This window comes from Tursiops truncatus, chromosome 2, assembly GCF_011762595.2.
Source record: "Tursiops truncatus isolate mTurTru1 chromosome 2, mTurTru1.mat.Y, whole genome shotgun sequence".
Lineage (NCBI taxonomy): Eukaryota > Metazoa > Chordata > Mammalia > Artiodactyla > Delphinidae > Tursiops > Tursiops truncatus.
The window spans coordinates 10,432,952-10,452,567 of record NC_047035.1 but is presented as its reverse complement, the minus strand read 5'-3'; the positions used below and the strand labels follow the sequence as shown (position 1 = coordinate 10,452,567).

Genomic DNA, 19,616 nt, shown 5'->3' with positions numbered 1-19,616 from the left:
GTTTGTGGCTACATTTTTCGCCTTTAACTATTTTATAACATTTACTTCCTTCCCCCCCAACTTTATTGAGATTTAATTGATTTATATCATTATGCAAGTTTAAGGTGTACAATGATATTTGGGATTAACATATACTCACTACTATATATAAAATAGAAAATCAACCAGACCTCCAGTATAGCACAGGGAACTCTACTCAGTATTCCGTAATAACCTATATGGGAAAAGCATCTGAAAAAGAATGAGGGGGTTTGAATGAGGTCGTTCCATCCTCCCCACCGACTGTGCTGAGCAGAACAGCAGAGGCTCGACTGCCCGCCTTCAAATCCTGACCCTGCAAATCGGAGCCAAACCTGCCTGTGCCTCAGTTTCCTCCTCTGTCAAGGTGGCCCGGCCTCACGCACCCGTGTCAGTTCAGGACAGGGCTGATGGAGAGCTACTCACTCAGTGCATGGAAATCTCTTCTTCCTCCAGGAGGCTCACTGGGCCGGACTCGCCCCACAGGCTGTACCACACCGGCACATGCCTTCGCCTACTTATAGGGCAGTCTCAGGGCGTTGGGATGCTCAGTCCTACGGGGCCCTACCCCCCACACCCTGAAGGAAATAAGCCTGGGGAGCCTCCAGAGCTCAGCCAGCGTGTGCCTGATATCATCTGAGGGCCTGGCTGTTCTTCCCTGAAGTGGTCTAGTCCAGCGGAACTGGCAGGTACAAGGCCACCTGGGAGGATGGGGTGATGGGAGCCTTGTGGCCCTGCAAGACCAAGGATTCATCTCTCCTTGAGACTCGTCTCCCAGAGCTATTGAGAGGAGTGACTAAAATCTGTCCAGAGCCTAGAACTGTGCCTGATGGATGGTTGACCTTCTTTAAAAAAAAAAAAAAAATCTTATTTATTTATTTATTTATCATCCAAAGAAGGAAACGAGTGAGTTAGGTCTTGTTATCCCCATTTTGCAGGAATGGAAACTGAGGCACAGAGAGATCAAATGCCCTGCTCAGGGTTTCACGTTCGTTAGAAGGCTGATTTGGGATTCCTGGACTCTCTCTACTTTGTTTATACTGCCGTTAGCACTTTCGTCCTAACATTGCTGAAAGTCACCTCAGAACTAAAGGAAATTGCAACGATCATATTGATAATACTCAGACCATATTTCAAGGCTATTGACACCTGAGGACTAAAGAAAAAAATCATTTTTTTAAAACTTAATATGTATTTCTAACTTGCTCTGTCCACTGTGATCTTTGTGCAAGTCACACCGTGACATTAAAAAAAATTCTGCTGGCTCTGATTTCTCATTATGTGATGTTCACGCTGTTCTTAGATAACCAAAGTGACACCTAGTAACAAGAAAGCACCTGACAATGGAAAGGCAGCTTTGCCTCCTGCGAGCAAACGTCCTGGTAATTACCTGACAGCTCCACCTGGGTCAGGCCCTCCCCTGTGGGACTGACCTGCTGGTACCCTGTCTTACATGACTCAGCCCCACATCCCCCAAATTTCCTGACATGTGCTCACCACCGCCCCTGGGCTGTCCTTCCCTGGCATTTACTTAGCACCCCTTTCTGGCGCCTTCTAACGTGGTTCCCTCATGAGGGTTGCTCCTCAGCCTTCCTTTGCAGTCTTAGTCATCACTTCAGGCTTGCTTCTTAGGTGAAGACTTCGTTGAGTGCAATTTCTCGAATTCTAGCTGTATTAGTTAGGATGGGCTGGGTTACTCTGTAGTAACAAACAAGCTCAGAACCTCCAGGGCTTAACACGGCCAAGGTGATACCTCATTCACTGTATGTGTCTCCTGTGGGATGTATGCAGGGGCTCTGCCCATCACGGCAAAACAGGGACCAGGCTGCAGGAGGCTCCAAGTTCCTGCTTCAGTTCTTCCGACTCTGGTTCCTTTGCTCGTTCCTTATGTAACCTTTGCTACAGCAAGGAGGACACCAACAGCACCCGTCACAAGACTACTGCAACCATCAGAGCGCCTGCTATTGGCATCGTTCAAGCTTCATTGAACAGCCTCATCTTTCCCACCAAGGTGCCAAACCAGTTGAGTGAAAGAACAAAAATAAGGCCTATGGGGACATATAGCACCTTTGTTTCTGATAAAGCTGATCTTGGAACATGGGGCTTATTTCTGTGGGACAGTGGGCTTCCAGAAACCTGCGCCTGAGTTAGACAGCTCACACCACCCAGAATTGTGAGACTGAGGCCAGGTCTCCCCATGGCCTGACACCCAGCCCACGGACAACTTCTGGGCTGCCCAGGCCCAAAACAAGAGCCGTTATATTGATAGAAATGAGCCATTTCATAGAGTCCAGATGGAAACGCTGCAAGGTAGATACTCTTTTTCACTTTTTACATATGAGGAAACCGAGGCACAGAGAGGTTGAGGATCTCTCCCAAAGGCACACAGGCGCTGTCTCCTACTATCTCTCATGTTATGCCAGAGTGAGTCTCATACCACCGTGGGCTTCTGGCTGCGTCCTCGCTGGGGAGGGAACCATCTTGGTAAGAGTACCTTTCTCTGACTTTTCCACCTAGGAGCACTCCATTTGTTCTCCCACACTAGGCTCAGGCTTCATTCAGAGCTGTCCTGGCGGGGCCTGGCCGTGAGGGAGGCCGCGTGCTCCGCCTGCGGCACTGAGTGTGATTACCCCACGAAGGACAGCAGCAGAAAGTCCCCAGCCACTAAAGGAGCTCTCAAGCTGGCCACGTTGTTTGTGGATCACGGCTCTGGAAGGGATCTGGAGGTGCACAGTCACCATGCAGCCGGGCCTCTAATGATCCTGCACCTACGTACGGCGTGTGTGGGGCTTTCTCCACACCAAGCAATTCTCCAACCCCAGCTGGTTGTCCTACAATTCAATTCTGACACTGTGTACCTGGGTCCGGCATCAGCTACCACAGGCTAAGGGCTCAGTCCTGCAAGACTGCCCCACCCTGTCTTCAGACACCAAACTCAAGTCCAGGATGTCACCTGTGCTTCTGACCCACAGGTTATAGATTGGAGGTTCCCATGATCTCCTTCCTTGGGTTCAACTGATTTGCCGCAGCTGCCCACAGAGCGCAGCGAAACCTTCTGTTTACTAGATTACCGGTTGATTAAAAAAGATTAACTCAGGAACAGCCAGATGGAAGACATGCGTAGGGCGTGTGGAGCTCCTCTGAGTGGAGCTTCCGGGTCCCCTCCAAGCTCATCTCTGTCCCCAGTCTCCACGTGTTCACCAAGCCGGAGGCTCTCTGAACCCCATCCTTTTGGCTTTTTTGGGGGGCTTTATTACATAGGCATGATCGATTAACTCACTGACCATTGGTGATTGAACTCAATCTCCAATCCCTCTTCCCCTCCTGGAGGTTAGAGGTTGGTTTCCCATGGCAACCAACCCCCATCCTTAGGGGACCTAGGGACTTTCCAAAATCACCTCATTAACATAACAAAAACCACCTTTCTGGTGCTCATCACTTAGGAAAATCCAAGCGTTTTAGGACCTCTGTGCCAGAACTGGGATGAAGACCATCTCTATATATTTCTTCTTATTGATCACGGTATCACAGCCTCATGCATTCCCCATTATCCACAGCCATATAGACAAGTGTTTTTTGAGGGTGGGTCTCCTCCCCATCCCTGGGACATTGCAGACACCCAGTAAAGGTTTTCTTTTCCTTGTTGAACTAATGCCCACCCCACGGGCCTGTGGAGAGGATCAAGCGAGCTCCTGGGATGAAAATCAACATGTAATCAGTATCTCTCACTTCTGAATTAGTGTGAATGTGTGAGATGCCAGCAGTATCCCTGACCTTTGTTTTCATTTTATGAATGAATCTCAGATGATCCCACCAGTCAAGGCAGAACCTGCACGTAACCACAAAGGTTCATTTATTTACGCTTAAAATCGAATTGGTATGTCTTTTTCCTGCAGACTGATAGGGGGGTGTAAATGTCCCTTCCACGTGTGGCCTTTGCATCTGACCCTTTACTTCCCCAGAAGCCAGTGTCGGGGAGTATGCCGTGTTCTTGCTCGAGGCGGTGAGCTCTTTAAACTCAGGTGGGAAGAGCTCCAGAAGATCCGGGGACTGTTTTCCTTGCGGAGGCATCCAGCACTCCTCGTACTTCGAGGAGGGATTTATCTCTGCCTAAGTCCCACGTGGCCCATCTGGTGTGATGTGGTGAGGTCTGGGGGAACAAGGAGAGCCTCGGAGGCCAGCTCTGCCACTTACCATGACCTTGAACAAGACAGTGAGCCTCTCTGATCCTCAGTTTCTTCATCTGTAGAATGTGCTGCATATAAGAGCAGAGCAGCTCTACTCCCAACATCACAGTGCAGCCATGAGGATTCAATGAGAAAATGCTTGAACGGCCCCTCCCAGGGAGCCAGGCTTAGAGAAGGAGCTCATAAAGGCAGCAAACATCGTCCCTGCCACCAGTGCCCTCCTCTGCTGTCCTTTAAAATCCATTTTAACACTCTGATGTGAACCTCACAGCAACTCAACATAGGTTTTGTAACCGTGATGAGGCTATTGAGGATCAGAGAGGTTTGGCAACTTCACTAAAGTCACACAGCTGGGAAGTGGCAGATTCTGAACTTGATCCAGGTCTTCAGACCCTCAGGTCTGGCATCATTCTAAGTGCTGGAAGATGTTTGTATCATTAATGGAATTTGTAGAAGTTGGAAGTCTCTAGGCAGAGAAAACTCAAGAGGATAGAGACTTATTTGGGAAACAGTCCAACTGTATCCATTATGTTATGTGAAATTGCACAGATGTGGCCATTTTGACTTAAATGGTGTAAATCTGACATGACTCAAGCTTGTTCTTTCGGTGTACATTCATCCCAGTGAAAGGCTAGATGGTGATCACTGGATTTGTGTAGGACGGGGCCGTCCTTCCACAGGACCAGCATATTTCCACGAGAGTTCAGGGAGCTGGCTCCTTCAGGCTGGGCTCCAGCCAGGCCTCCTGACTGCAGCAGCCCTCCAGCAGGGGCTTGGAGGGCCAGAAGGAGTCACGTGACCCTTAGTGAAAAGGTCTGTTCCCGGGACAGCCTCTGACTGTGGCCCAGGGAGCTGTGGTTTTTCTCCAAAGACCACAGGGAGGGCCCTGGGGTAGGAATAAGGCAAGTGGAAATGTGGCCCCTGATACAGCTTAGCTAAGGGAGGGCAGCTGGGGCACAGGGTGTCTGCTCTAGTTTCTCTCCTATGGCCAAGGAATCATTGCGGGACTTTGCAGGGCCCTCTGCGGCACCTTGGCTGTGTGATTAGGGAAGACAAGAGGGCGTAGGCTAAGTGGTCTTGGGGGCCTGACATCCTGGGTGAGTCTGAGCAAGTGATACAGACCAAGACCTCGCTTCACTGGGGAGATGAGACCTGCTTCTAGGAGTGCTACGTTTGAGGGTCTTGGAGCAGAGATGGAGTGACAAAGGCAGAAGTATGTGTCCCCAGTCCAGCCCCATGGGAAAGGGTCCCTGGAAAAACCAACCAGAGCCTTTTGCAGGAAAGACCTGTGAGTGGTCAGGGCTCAAGCCTGGCTCAGGTGACAGTGTGGGACAAGAAGAGGACCTGGTCTTCTCCTGCTGCTTGTGACGCGGCAGCCCAGTGTCCCCGTGTGAGCTGAGGGCTCTGGGAGCAGTGGCAGCCCTGCAGGGTGAGGGGCTCTCACCGGGGGTTGCAGTGAGCACCAGCGGGGTTGGGACGCTGAGCAAAGGACCTGGTGGACACTGGGTGGAGGTGGGGACCACGGGCTGGATTCTGAGCCCGTGCGATTTCCCCCTGGGGGTCCCAGAGGAGACTGGAAAGCCTGGAGGTTTTCCACAGTGACTGGGGAAGGGTCAGTAAGCTGTGGGTTTTAGCCTACATTTCATCCTGGCCTAGCACAGGGCCGGATGGTGCAAATGCTAGTAAACCGTAACGCAGTGGACCCTTGAAAGATCACATTGGCCTGGATTTCACACACATCCTGGGGACGTAAAGAGAGACTCAGACGCAAGAGGCTGAGGGCTTTACACGCCACACACAAGCTTGGGCCGGGTCAGTCATGCTTTAATGCCATGGAGGAAGGGGACCTGGCCTGGAGGGGACAGCTGAACCCAGAGAGGCAGTTACTTTTGGGTGGGATTCACCACCTTTCCCATGAAGAGGGGAGTCTTGGTGTTTTTATCGTAGATGATGAAGAAGAAGGGTCTGTTGTACTCGACTTCCGGGGGAATTGACATGGGGATGGCTTCCAGAATCGTGGCCCCCGTAGCTTCTGTCCCTTTCTCATCGATGGTCAGCACAGCCTTGTGCACCGCCTGCAAAGGGGAGAGCACAGAGGTCCCATCTGAACAGAGACAGGCTGCCGGTCCCCAGCCACGCCCGGGCGCAAGGCGTGAGGAGAGCCTTGCCAAGGGAGGGGCCCGCTCTGGCCTCTCTCATCGCCTGGCCTGTCCTCCCCTCCCTGCAGGAGACACACAAGCATGGCTCTCAAGGCTTGTGTCTGACCCACGAGGGGACCCTCACCCCTTCCTGACCAGCCTCCTCAACGGCCCTGGGAAGGAACCCACCACCTCGGGAGGCGGATTTTCTTGTACTTTGTCTCCTTGGCTCCGCACTTGTTTGTAGACCAGATTCTAAACTCCTTGGGGACCAGGGCTTCGATGGGGACCTTCACACGCCTCATCCCCAGCCAGGCACTCAGCGCACAGTCAGTCACTGAACTGCAGTTGTTTCTCTGGGCACCTGTAATTCTCCTGCGTAAATGGCTTCTTTGGTCGAAATCACTCTGTAACTCAGACTCAGTGATTCAGCGGTAGCTCCTGGTGTCACAGGCGCAGGGCCAAAGGTCCTTTGCAATCCCTGAGCCTAAGCCTCTCTCTGTAAATAGGGGTTTATCGGGACCCAAAGAAGGGAAGTCCCCGGCCAAGGATGAGACAGGGTGAGTGACACAACCTCAGAGGAAGTCCTTAAATAAAATGCACCAAGCATGTGAGGCCACCTGTCCCCCTCCATCATCCGACCACATTGCAGTCTTGGAGCGATGGCATTCCTCAGGGACCTCAGTCTGCAGGTGTGCCTGTGTCCCTCTGTCCCTTCCTCAGCCTCACCCTTGAGCTGCAGCCCCCGTGCACATTCTGACCTACAGAGGTCAAGGACACGCTCACCTTGGACAGCTTCAGAGGCACTTCCTCGGTGATCCCTGAGAGGTCAGCCCCGTTGCTGAAGACCTTGGTGATGCCCAGTTTACCCAGGAGAGTTTTCAGATCGTAGGTTCCAGAAATGGACAGTTTGGGCAAGTGTAAATTGGCAGAACTGTCACGATGGTTAGAAAATAAAAAAGTTTCACAGAATTGAGAGTGTTTCCTTTTCTGGTTGCTCCTCGCACCTGGCGCCCTGTCCCCCTGCCCATGCAAGGATGTGAGGTCAGCCTTGGTCTATTCTACTGTAGTTCCTCTACACGTGGGGTCAGAGAATGCTAGAATCCCAGGGGTCCTCTTGTCCTGCAAAGCCTCTCAAATGCCACCTCCTCTGATAAGGCCTCCTGGAGGATCCAGGGTGTCCTCTGGAAGGACTGTGCACACTGCTTCCCTGCAGGGTTTGGTCACCCTTCAGACTGGGACTCCTCCGGGGCCAGGATCCCAGAGGACCAAGGGGCATGGTGGCAGGTCCTGAGTGACATCTGTTCAGTGAATGATGAGTACTTCTCTGTATTTTTGTTTTATATTGTACATGAGAAAACAGCTCCTCCGGGCATGGGCATATTTACAAATACAGAGACATGCACTAATCTGGGGCTCATGACGGTGACCAACCACACTCATCTAGTGACAGAGGATCCTGACCCAGTGTCAAACGTGTCCTGGAGTTTCCCGCTCTGGGCCTTTGCTTTTCCAGCCTCTCCTAGCAGGTTTCCCCCCTGTCTTGCCGTGGACTTTCTGTCCTGAAACTCCACACTCAGCTGCCACCTTTGCCGGGAAGCCCACCTCTTCCTGCTGGGTTTGCCCACAACATGGGTTGGCGCTGCTCTCCCTGCATGGGGCACTGGCCACTGGGAAGGGGCAGTGTCCAGGCTGGGGAGGAAGTCCTCAGGGACAGGACTTTCACTCCTCACCCCTGGGCACCGTCCCTCCCATGGAGCCCGGCTGGTGCTACCTGCACGGACGCTGGCCTCTGCTGGAGGCACAAGTTCATGCACAGTGGTCATGGCCATGGGACGTTGGTCTACCCCCGCCTCCCCCTTCCGGCTGGACGTCTTGTGGCAGCTCCTGGGCTGGCCTCTGGTTTGGGAAGTCACCTTGCGTATCTCTTTTCCAGGACCTTGGCGAGAAGCTCCTTGCTGAGCTGGTCCTCCAGATGCTGCAGTTTCCCCTGGTCGGGCAGGATGAAGACGGCGGTGGCGTTCCCCACGTAGTCCATCAGCAGTACCCAGCTGGTGAGCCTGTCGCAGTAGTGGAGGTCAAACATGCCCAGGCGGTTCATCATGGGCACCTTCACGGTGGTTTCTTCATCCACGTGGAAGTCCCTCTCTGTGGTGTGCTCTTCCTCAAAGGGCTTCTCCCATTTTCCTGGAGAGAAGGGACAGCGGACATCAGCCAGGGCTGGGAGAAGGCTTAATAACAGTGGTAGAATAAAGGAGCCCTGAGCCTCCTGGTGAGCTACTTCTCTGGGGGCCTCAGCTTCACCATCTGTAAAATGGGGCTAAAACGAGCAATCAGTGTACAGAAAGGTATTCTGGGAGGATAATGCAAGACTGGAGTAGGGTCCAAAATTTCAATTTTGTAGAGGCTCATAAGTGGTAGAGGAAGGATTTGAACCTTGGTCCTTCTGACTCCAAAGGTGTCACTGTTTCCTCTACACTCGAGTTGTCAGAAGCGTGTTCCAGGAAATCCTATTTCCTCTGTACACTCTGCCGAAATTTGTTTTTCTGGCTCTCTATTTTGGGAGACATTGCGTATCATACGCCCCTCCCAGATAGGGATTTACAATGCATATTAGGACATTTAAGGTTCTGAAAAGTCCTGCAGAGACGATGATACTTTGACTGTTTAATCCATAGTTCCCTAACCCTATTTGATCGTGGGGAGTTTTAGCGGCCATGTGTGGAAAATTGAATAACACGTGCAGAGATGCATGGCTATATCCTATTCTGCACTGCCAGGAAAGTTAAGAACTGTTTGAGAATATTTTGGGGGTGTTTCTGTTTCAGGCTGGTTGTGCAGCCTTACCTTTAAAGAATATGTAATTCACCAGAGCAAAAACTGTGTCTTGGTCAAGATCATCTACCAGATCCACAATTTTTCCTTGGCTTCCCTTCTTTACGTAATCGTTGATCTTTTTCTTGGCCTCTTCAGCATCCCTGAAGTTGATGGAGAAGGCTTCAGAGTGGTACAGGTTCTTGACATCCTCCAGAAACTTACTCACTAGCTTCGCGCTCTCGTTGATGAACAGGCCATTGCCAGTGGTCAGCTGCAGCTTGTTGTCTGGCTGGTTGAGGGTGTGGAGAAGATGCTGGAAACCTTCGTGGATCTCAGCCTCTATTCTTGTAGTGAGGTTGAAATCTAGGCCCTCCAGGATCTCGGTGTGAGTGTCACCCTTGGTCCCCAGCGAGAGCATCGCAAAGGCTGTAGCGATGCTCACTGGGGAGAAGAAGATGTTGGTGGCATTGGACTCATGGGCCACTCGGCGGTACACGCTGAAGGCGAAGTCGACCAGGTTGGGGGCGATCTTGTGGCAGGCTGCTTCCTGGCGGTGCTCACGATCCTGCTGGGATGCGTCTGTCTCCTGGACAGCGTGTCCCTGGAGACCCTCAGCCAATGAGACGGGGACCAGGCAGCACAGGCCTGCCAGCAGGAGGAGGCCCCACGTGATGGAGGATGCCATTGTCCTGCAACAGAGAGAAGGGTACCACACCCGGGTCAGGCCACACGACGAGCCCCTCGGCCACCGATTGATGCCATGTCAAAGCAAACACAGCTTATCGAGCATCTATGTGCCGAGCACTTTCCTACATCAGCACCATTGAAAGACTCAGAACAACAGCAAAGGCTTTATGGCGATTACCATATACCAAGTTCCATTCTAAGCACTTTACTGTCTTATCTCACTGCGTTCTGGTAACAATCCTATGAGGCAGGTCAGGCGACTATCCTGGGCTTACAGATGAGGAGACCAAGCTCCTAGAGGTTAAGTCACTTGTCCAAGGTTCCAGAGCGGTAAGGTAGCAGGACCAGAATCACAGCCCCAGATAGTCTGGGTCTGGTCCACGCTCTCGATGGTTCCACTAACATCTGCAATGACCCCGAGGTGTAAGTGCCACAGCCCCTACTTTGCAAAAGAGGAAACTGAGGCACAGGAAGTAGATGATCGCCCAGGAAGCGGGCCAGATCGGGCTCAGGGATGATTGGACCTGGAACAGCCCTAGGAGGGATTCCGCTGAACCCTGGTTTTTAATGGACAGAGAGGCTGCTGCCCTGAGTGGGAAGGATCTTGCCCAGTGACACGCAGTCAGAACACAGGAGAGCTGTGAGGGAACCCAGATGGGAGGCCGTACCCCCTTAATACTCACAGTGAACCTCAGCCCCTAGTAGATTTTCCTGAGCTAGAGGGCGGCCCTCAGAGTGAGTCCATGGCCTCAGACGCCGGAATGGGCTGCAGTCAGCTTAGCTGCTTATCTCGCTCGCCACCTGTGTCCCAGCTCTGCGCTCCGCGTGGACGTGGGTGTTAGAGGTCTGGTTCCTCCAATCAAGTGGGGTTTGTTTGGCGGGGCAGGGCTGAGGTGGGGTGGGTAAGATTCGAAAAAGCATCCCTTTTCTGTTCAGACAGACCTGGGTTCTAATCCGGGTCTCTGTCACTACCAGCTGTGTGACTTTGGCCGAGTCATTTAGTCTCTCTGGCCCTCATTGTGTCACATGTAGAAAGTAAGATTGTTGGGAGAACTTAGTGAAATAAGTCTAGACACCGAGCCTTACACTGAAGGCATCTGAGAGAGATTACATCGAGGGGAGGCTGGTAGGGGTGCAAACTAGAAGGCTTCCGAGGGTAGCTGGGAGGGAGATGAGCTCCATGGCTGGGGGGAGATAATAGGGAACGGCAAAGCTTGTGGCTGACCCAGCAAGGTCAGGCTCTATCTAGTGACAGTCAAAGTCACTGTCACCTGCCGCAACGCGGGGCCAGTTCTGCCCCACGGAGCTCCCTCTACTGCATATAGATCCCAGCCTTGGGCCACTAGGCTGAGACCTCCTAAGTACAACCTGCTCTCTTCCCAGATGGAGAAACTGAGGTCCAAGCAGAGGAGAAGGGTGCGTCTGCTGCTAACTCTCATATAACTAAAACCGTCATTTTAATAAAATACAAAGACAAAGGAGCCCTTGAACTTGGCACATGAGAACCTGAGGGGGAAAAGCTGGAAATAAGGAATGCTGGGTTTCATCTATCCCTTGGACTTTTAAAAGTTTCCTTCCAATGAAACAACACGATGAAGCACAAAACTGGCTTCTTTCCACCACCTTTCTTTCTGGCCTTCAAACCTCTAACTTATCCAAATAGAGCAGACCGCGCATTACGTAATACTTGTTTATATTTTTCTTAAACTAGCCAGCGGTTTTAGAGCTTATGATCGTGCTAAGATTAGTTCTGTATATTTCCATCGCCCTTGGATTTCTCTCCACAACTCCACTGGATTTTGCTGTGGTCCTTCATGGTTCGTGGAAACTCCCCATCTTTGCAGGGCGCAGGGATCATGAGGGATTTGGGCTTCTGCAGGGTGGGGACAGTAAATATGCTGAGTGGTCTCAGGGCCAGAGGCCGTGGCTTCTAGTCCTGACAGGGCTACTTCTGTCCACTTGGCCTTGGGCAAGCATCTTCGTGTCCTGGGGCCTCATTCTCACCAGCTGTATAAATCGAGGCAGGGGGGGATCTAAATGAGGTCCCTGTGTACCAACGCTGGATTTTTAATTAGAGGGGTATCTGGCTTTCGTGAAACAACATGGACTGAGACTTCCCAAGGGGGATGGGATGCGGTGCCCTTCCGCTGAGAGGGCTGCTGGCCTTAAGAAGGTAACAAGGCTGGTGTGGAGCTGCAGCTGGGGTGAGCACATCCCTGGCTCCCACCCAGTCCATCTGCCAGGGGGTTACATCACCTACTCTGGCTTCCTCCTTTCACAGTAAACGGCTTGAGACCAGGAAAGGGTCAGGGCCTTGCCCAGGCCACACAGTGAGTCAGCGATAAAGCTGGCTTGAGCAAGCCTTGGTTTTCCCACCACTCGAACTACAGATGGGACAGTATGTCACCAGGTCTCAGACCCTGTAAATGTCAGAGTTAGGTCCTGAGGACTCTGACGTTAACCTTGAGCCCCTGTTGGTTTCATTTTGCCTCTCAGTCTGTTCCTTACAACTTCGGGGGCCTAAGACTTCTCTCTTCTCACCCTTCTATCAAAAGCAGCACCCCACACCCCCCAAATTCTAGTGCGGGAACCAAATGGAGATGAGAACGTAAATGGTGACGTGCCCAGAGGTGTAGGGACCACATTTTAAACCAATAGAACGAAGATGTCACAGTGACACTTCTGGAATCAGGGGCAGGTCAGGGAGAGTAAAGTGAGCTGTCCCTTTGCCTAATCTCATGCCACTTCCCCCAGGACATAAAATGAGTGACCAAGAGCAACCTAGTGGGGTCCAGGGAAGCGACTGTGGCCTAAGGTCACAATCTGTTGACACTTGGCACTAAATAAGCCCAGGTGTGACCCAGCCCCGCCACTTACGGGCAAGTGGCCTTGGGCAAGTGACTTCACTTCTTTGAGCCTCGGCTTCCTGTAAAGTGGAGAAAAGAATCTCTTGAAGGGCAGACGTGAGGAACGAACAAGGCGATGGGTGGGCGGGCACCGAGCGGGTGTGGAAAGCCTCCCCGTACCTGCGCACAGGTAGGATTCAGGCTTGAGAACTGGCAGATCTCTTCCTGGCCGGTTGGCACACTACCCAGGACCAGAGAGGGGAATGCTGATGAGCAAAGAATGGCCTCTGAGTTTGGGGTATGTTCAATTCAATCCTCCAAGCAAATGGTATTTACCATCGGCCGCCTCCTTATCACCACACTGAGTAAACAGCAGGCCTTCCTTATCATTTCTTCATTTGATTTCTTCATTTTATAGATGGAGAAATTGAGGACTACAGAAGTTAAGTAAATTACGGAAAATCACAGAGCTGGTTGCTTACAGAACTGAATTTTTTTTTTTTTTTTGGCCGCACCGCACGGCCTGCGGGATCTTAGTTCCCGCGCCCCCCTGCAGTGGAAGCACGGAGTCTTAACCACTGGACCGCCAGGGAAGTCCCTACAGAACTGAATTTAATCCTAGGTATTTCGACTTCTGAGTCTGGCATTTAACCCTTCTCTGTGTATACAGCTGAAGGCAGAGGCCTTGGAACAGAAAACTCAGAGGTGGCCTGGCTAAATGAAGAGGGGCAACATCGCTCTGTGGCTAAGATCAGGGGCTACGAGACCAGAATGCCCAAGGTCAATTCACTATCAGCTGTGTGACCTTGGACAAGTTACTCAGCCTCTCTGAACCTCAGTTTCCCAGAGATGATAAGGGTGTACTTACCCCATGGAGCTATTATGCAAATGAAATAGGTGCAAAGTGCCAAGAACTGCCCGGCACGCAGTCAGCTCTCAGGAGGCATCAGTCGTTACTGATACTGTGAAACTTTCGGAACCCTCTCGGGGAGTCTGATTGCCTTGGCCTTGGTCATCTCTGTAGGCCCCATCTCCCAAAACCAATGGTGGAAAAATCATATTGCTTCCTAAACTTCAGGGATCAAGGCTAGTGGGAGTGGGGTGGGGTCAGGAGGGCAAAGGTTATCTATCCTTTGACCAAAAGGACAGAGAGGTTGAGCAACTTTCTAGGGTCACCCAGCATGAGAGGGGGCTCAAGGCCAGCCCAGGCTTCCCATTCCCCAGCTGGTGCCTGAGGCCAGAGGGAAACATGTTGGCAGTGGACCTGGGGTCCGGAGCGGGGATTCTGGAACGAGGCGGCCTGAGCTTGAGCTTACATGGTGTGTGATTGGGAACAAGGGATGAGCCTCCCTGTCCTGGATGTCCTCGTCTGTAAAAGGGGAGCGCCATGGTAAGCACCTCAGAAGATGGCCATGGGGCTTCAGTAGAGCTGCCTGGCCAGAGCGAGGGCTCAGGAATACAGCTCAAAGCCCCCCGATGATGGTGCCCGTCCCCAGCTTCCCATCTTCTGCTGCGTACGAGGACGCCCAGAGGCCCACAGTGCACGGGGTGCCCAATTTGGTACCTCCAGGCTGAGACCTGGTGCGGTCCTGTTCTGGGCATTTCGGGAGAGGATGGAGGCCTGAGGAGCAGCTGAAACTCTGGGCTTCTGGTCTGGCTTGGCCCCCCTACCAGGTCCCTGCGTGAGCCTGGGCTTCTCACTGTCTCCCTCTGAGCCTTATTTTTCTCATCTGTAGAAGCGGAAAAAGATACACACCCGAGGAGTAGGGGAGGTGCTGAGACCTACAGAAGACAACCTACGGGAAAGACACAGAAGCTGTGCAGCAGAAACGTACTCCTTCCTCGGTCCCGGGACGCCAGAGCCAGCCCCCCGTTTCCACTTCTGCCCACAGAGGGCCAGTTTAATCACCGGGAGGTATTGGGGAGGCCCTGGACAGGCTTGGGGAGCAGGAAAGGACCCCCAGGGCTGCTGTTACTATGACAACAGGAGGCCAAGCCCCAGCCCTCTCCATCCTCCCTGCAGCCCCAGGGCCTTTCCCGGGTCGCGCAAGGACCCGGAGGCCTCTCTGGAGGCTCTTGCCAGTGGAAGGCATACTTACGATTCACTGTCCCAGGTCGGGGCTGGTGACCACAGCTGGGGAGACAGAGCCCTGTCCTTGCCTGTATTTAAGCAGTGGATCCAGAGAGACGATGTGGGAGGCTGCTGGTGAATATTAACCAAGGTCACCCCAGTTATCAGAGGAGTAAACAGGGACTAAGCTCACTGACTCGACACTGAGCCCCTGCCCACGCCGCCTGTCTGTGCTCCTCCTGGGTGGCGTGCGGCCCTCTGTTCCATACACCAAAGGGAGTCTTTGTGCCCAGCTCATAAACGACAGCATCTGTCTCCAAGCTGGGGTGGCATGTGACTCACGCCCTTCGGGATGGCATGACCCTGCTGGCCGGTGCTCCCACTGGGGAGTTCTCAGTGGCTGCCCCACTGGTAGCAAGAGCTACCATTTAGAGAGCTACCTTGAAATGCCCACTGCTGAAGATGCAGGGGGTGAGGTAGGTGATGAGTCCAATTGGCAGATGGGGAAACTGAGGCCCAGGGTGAAAGGCTGCTCATCCACCCAAAGTCACCAAGCCAGATACAAAACCTCTCTCGACTTCCCTGGAAAGAAAATGGGGCTTCACCGCTGTTGACACAGCCGCTTAAGGCTGGTCTGGGTGGCCGTGGGCAGAGGCCAGGAGGCAGAGAGTCAATCTAAGAAGAGCTGTGCAGCCTCAGGCAAGCTGCTTCACCTCTCTGAGCCACGAGGTATTTTTGTTTGCAGCGTAGGGCTTTGGAGGTCCCACTTCCTGGCACAGTTGTCAGTGATACACAAGATCACTTATGTAAAGCGCCGGGCACACACTAGGCTCTTGATCTTGGTCTGCACAGCCCTCTGTTCAGACCTTCTCTCCAGGCTTCTCCGGGCAGGAAGAGGCTCAGTTCCTGGCCAGCCTCAGGCCCACGTCTGTTTCCACTGGATGCGGCTCCCGGCAGACTAATGCGATCCACAGGCTGTTTGAATTTTCCTTGGGACTGTTGCTCCGTGCAGGAGCTCCTGCAGGCTTTTGGGGGCACTGGGGGTGCTTGGAGGTGTTGATGCAGGGTTGAGGCCAGTGGGGCCCTACTTGACCCTGATCCATTTAAAAACCCAAGGCGGTTGGCCTCACACTGTGTGCACCGTCCCACGCCCCCTTGGCACGCAGTGGATACTTATTTGTTGAGTCAGTGGACAAGCAGGTCTTTGTCCTTCTCTCATTCCCCCGGCCCCAGCTGTGGGACTCCGCCAGGTGAATAGCCTGTAGGCTCCTCTAGCTCACAGGGTCAGACCAGGGAACCCAGGGCCCCCATTCATTGGCTGTGTGATCTCAGGCAAGCTGTTTAACCTCCCCGTGCCTCAGTTTCCCCATCTGTAAAATGGGGATGGTGACAGTTCCTACCTCGCTGGGCTGCTGCAAAGACTAAATGCAGCAGTTTCAGGTAAGCTCAGGGCCCAGTGTTGGGGGCGCATGGTGAGCCCCCCGTGATGTTGTCATCCCCATGACAGTGGGTCTCGCGGGTGTCATTCTGGGTGGGCGGCTGGGGCGGAGCTATCCAGGAGCTTCCTCCCAGGACTCCTTCATTCAGTACTGTCAGTACCCCCTGTGAGGGGAGTATGTACCACCCCTCATATAGAAGCAGAAATTAGCTCAGGAAGGGGTGGACTTCCCGCTCCCATACCTCCCCACTCCCCGGTTCCACAGTCTGGCTTCAGAACTCTGACTCTTTCCCCTGAGCTGGCTGAAAGGCCATCTCCCCCAGGGCACTACATCTGCCCACAGCTTGGAGACCTAGGGTGTGGTGAGGTGAGGCCTACCCTCCATACCTTCTGGGCATTTCTTCCCCTCTCCATGCCTCAGTTTCCCCATCTGTGCAATGGCCTCCTGCCACGCCCGGCTGCCCCTCCCGGCTCTCGCACTGAATGGGCGAAGGCAAGCACCCAGGCTGTCGCCAGGTGCGACAACCCTTTCAGCCCGGTGGCTTGGGGCTGGTGGGAAGGTGCCGCCCCCTCTCCAACCCCCCTACCTTCAATTCCCAGTTCCTGCAGCGGAAGGAACTCCTCCTTCCCCTGGGGCTCCTGGCTGCAGCGTGCAGGCTGTGTGTCCCCGAGTGCAGCGCCCGGGCTCTGCCAGCACAGGAGGAAGAAAGCTCTCGGTGGCCCAGGCAGCAGGTCCGGGAGGGGCGGGGACCTGGGGCAGGAAGCTGCCTTGCACAAAACTGCCAGGAGCCGGGCAGATGACAGACTGCCCTTCACGGCCCAGGCAGTCCTGTGTGTCACCTGCTGTGCCTGCTGCGTCTGGCTGTGTGACCCAGGATCACCCAGTTTCTTTGAGCCTCTGTAGGCAGGCTGGTAGCACCTGCCAGAAAAGATTAACGGAGATGACAGATGTCATCCTTTGGCCCAGAGCCTGGCATCAGGGTCCTGGCAGGTTTCCAGGGCCACCTGTAGAGGGACGAGACCTGAGCCACCTCTGAAATGCACAAGAAGAGCCCCGCAGAGATTGAGACAGGACCGTGTGTATGGGGGAGGTGTGCGTCACAGACCCTGGCTGTGGGACGAAAAGGTGCAGGACGTCGGGGGGACTGGGCACTTGGAGGTGGAGTGAAGAAAGAGCAGTGGGGTGGAGATTGGGAGAAAGTGGGGCTCGGGGTTGGGACCTATCCCTTCTGAGGCAAGGACTCCACACTCAGTCCTTCTTGTCTCCCCATCCTCCCACTCCCCTCCCCCCTAGTATTTCATGCTGCGGAGAGCTCCTCTAGACCGGCATCCTGGGAAGGAGGGGTGGGATGATCTGGAAAAATGGGCAAGGACAGAATGCCCAGGGTGGGGGGCACCCAGTGGCCATTCTCCAGGACCCGAACCACAAGCCAAGGTGGAGGAAGTCCTGTCCACTTGGTTACTTCTGGAATTGTCCATTGTAACATCTGGACTGATCCCTGGGACTAAATATATCCTAGGAAGATGCTGTGGGCTGCCTGTGAAAAAGGGGTGTCTGGGAAGACCCTATCCCTGCATTGGCCTGCCGAGAGATGAGAGAGGGATGGAGAGACGCACGAGAGCTGAGGTGTGGGGTCTGCAGCAAGAAGGGAATGAAAGGGAAGGGTGTGCGAGGGGCCCGGGGCAAAGCAGATCAAGGACCAGAGGCCCTGATTGGTCCAGAGAGCGATAGTGAACTTCAGGGATGTTACACCTGTTGGTAGAGTTCCCCAGGAAGTGCGGAAACCAGCCTGTACTGACTGCCCCAGGCACACACACTGACATGTCACATGTATGTCCACAGTCAGATCCCCCCATACTCACTATGGGAGCCCCCCTCCAGGCACCAGCTCCCTTCTTCAGGGGTCAGTGTGGCTCAGTGGTTCAGGCATGGGCTCAGGGTCTGAGCATCTGGGTTCGACCCTCCACTCCACCATTCTCTCTGGGAGATCTTAGCCATTTCACCTCTCTCTGCCTCCGTCTCCTCATCTGTGAGATGGACGGTAAGAATGGTCACTTCTGTCAGGATTGTGAAGAGCCAGTGAGATGATAGTACATAAGACTGAGGGTGGCCTCAGGCACAGACGGACCCTAAGTCAATGCCAGCTACTTCTGAGCTTCGATGTCCTGAGCCTGGGAAACCTTTCAGATGGGTCCCAGGGGCTGAGCAGGAGAAAGACTTGGACAGCAGCACATTTGTCCAGGGACACCTCATCAGATCCAAGCTTCTGCTTATCCCCAAATGCTACCAGTCCCCTCTCCTGGGGGCTGGGCTCATTTTGCTTCCTGAGGGCACAGAGCCAGGTGTGGTTAGTGTCTTTCTGAGCACCTGTGACGGGCAGCAGGCCGAGCTGGATGAGGGGTGGTTGGAGCTGGGGTGGGGGGACGTGGATTCAGGGGAGGACCTCGTTTCAGCTCTCCCAGCCTCAGTTTCCTCCTCTGTAAAATGGGCACACTAAGAGCCTCTTTTTTCATATAGTTGTTGTGAGGCTTAAATGTAGGGATGCTAGGTGAGGTGTTTGACATCAGGCCTGCTCTGTTAGCATAACTGGCACTGTGTCTGTCTTCTCATAACTTGGTTAAATTAGTAAGGTTAGCTGCATGGTCCAGGTTTTTGAGTCCAGGAAATCGACTGAGTTTGCATCATTAGTTTGTCTCCTCCTAGCATCTTGCAACTTGCAACACCCTGGTGGACGCTTTTTCCTTCTGTGCACAACCTCTAGGGCTGCTTCCTGTGCACGGTTCAATTCTTGCTTTTTCTGGAACTATTTGACTTACTCACAGCTTCTTGTTTCACTCTTCATCCTTACCTGGAGAAAAAGAAGGCAACTCCACGCACTGTAAATGACAATAAGGTTACTAGAAGGAATAAAACACCCAGCTATTACCTCCTCCCCTACTTGTTAAAATTAGTAAAAGTAATGTTTTTATTCTCACTATTTTTTTCTACACTTTATTTCAACTTTACCCTTTTGAATGTATGGACTATTAAGGCCTTTATGGACTTTAAGCTTTTAGGAGGCTCAACCCATGCTGTTTAACGATAATTAGTATTTCCTTTTGGACAGTCAAGTGGTCACATTTTGGCCACTAGGAGTCCCTTTAATTTATCTCTTTTCTCTTTTCAGCAGCCCTTGCTGATATCTCAGAAAGCACACACTTGTTTTCTAGCAGTGACACCACGTCCCAGACCCATCTTCTTTTTCTTCTGCCCCAAGACATGGTGTCATTGACCCTCTCTGGGACAGGAAGACAGCAGGAGTGGCAAAGGTCCTTCTGGGCACCACAGGGAGGGCCGGATGTGCAGGAGACCTTGAAGGACTTTGGGACTTGTTTTGCAGAAGTATAAACCCTGAGTGGGTGTCTCAGATAACA

At 53.0% G+C, this 19,616-nt stretch overlaps 1 protein-coding gene across 3 annotated transcripts; it reads right to left on the bottom strand.

Moving 5' to 3' along the window:
* Window positions 1-6,013: 6,013 nt before the first annotated feature.
* SERPINA1 (serpin family A member 1) lies at window positions 6,014-16,914 on the bottom strand. 3 transcript variants are annotated; one of them, XM_033850670.2, is made up of 6 exons: window positions 16,790-16,882; window positions 14,793-14,896; window positions 9,191-9,849; window positions 8,260-8,530; window positions 7,130-7,277; window positions 6,014-6,280 (listed from the first exon to the last, which is right to left on the bottom strand). In XM_033850670.2, the coding sequence occupies exons 3-6, from the start codon at window positions 9,843-9,845 to the stop codon at window positions 6,089-6,091; spliced, it is 1,266 nt and encodes a 421-aa protein (XP_033706561.1). In that variant the 5' UTR covers window positions 9,846-9,849; window positions 14,793-14,896; window positions 16,790-16,882; the 3' UTR covers window positions 6,014-6,088. The 3 variants fall into 3 exon arrangements, with proteins under 3 accessions (XP_033706561.1, XP_033706562.1, XP_033706563.1); XM_033850671.2 differs by having other exon boundaries at window positions 14,793-14,893; window positions 16,790-16,881; XM_033850672.2 differs by lacking the exon at window positions 14,793-14,896 and having other exon boundaries at window positions 16,790-16,914.
* Window positions 16,915-19,616: the final 2,702 nt, after the last annotated feature.

Bases quoted from the DNA above. Each gene is read 5' to 3' on its own strand.
- SERPINA1 (XM_033850672.2), bottom strand. From the start codon at position 9,845: ATGGCATCCTCCATCACGTGGGGCCTCCTCCTGCTGGCAGGCCTGTGC. The intron at 7,278-8,259 runs GTGACTTCCCAA...CCATCGTGACAG, and splicing joins CTGGAAAAGAGATACGCAAG to TTCTGCCAATTTACACTTGC. The intron at 6,281-7,129 runs GTGAGCGTGTCC...TCCCCTTTGCAG, and splicing joins TGCCTCTGAAGCTGTCCAAG to GCGGTGCACAAGGCTGTGCT.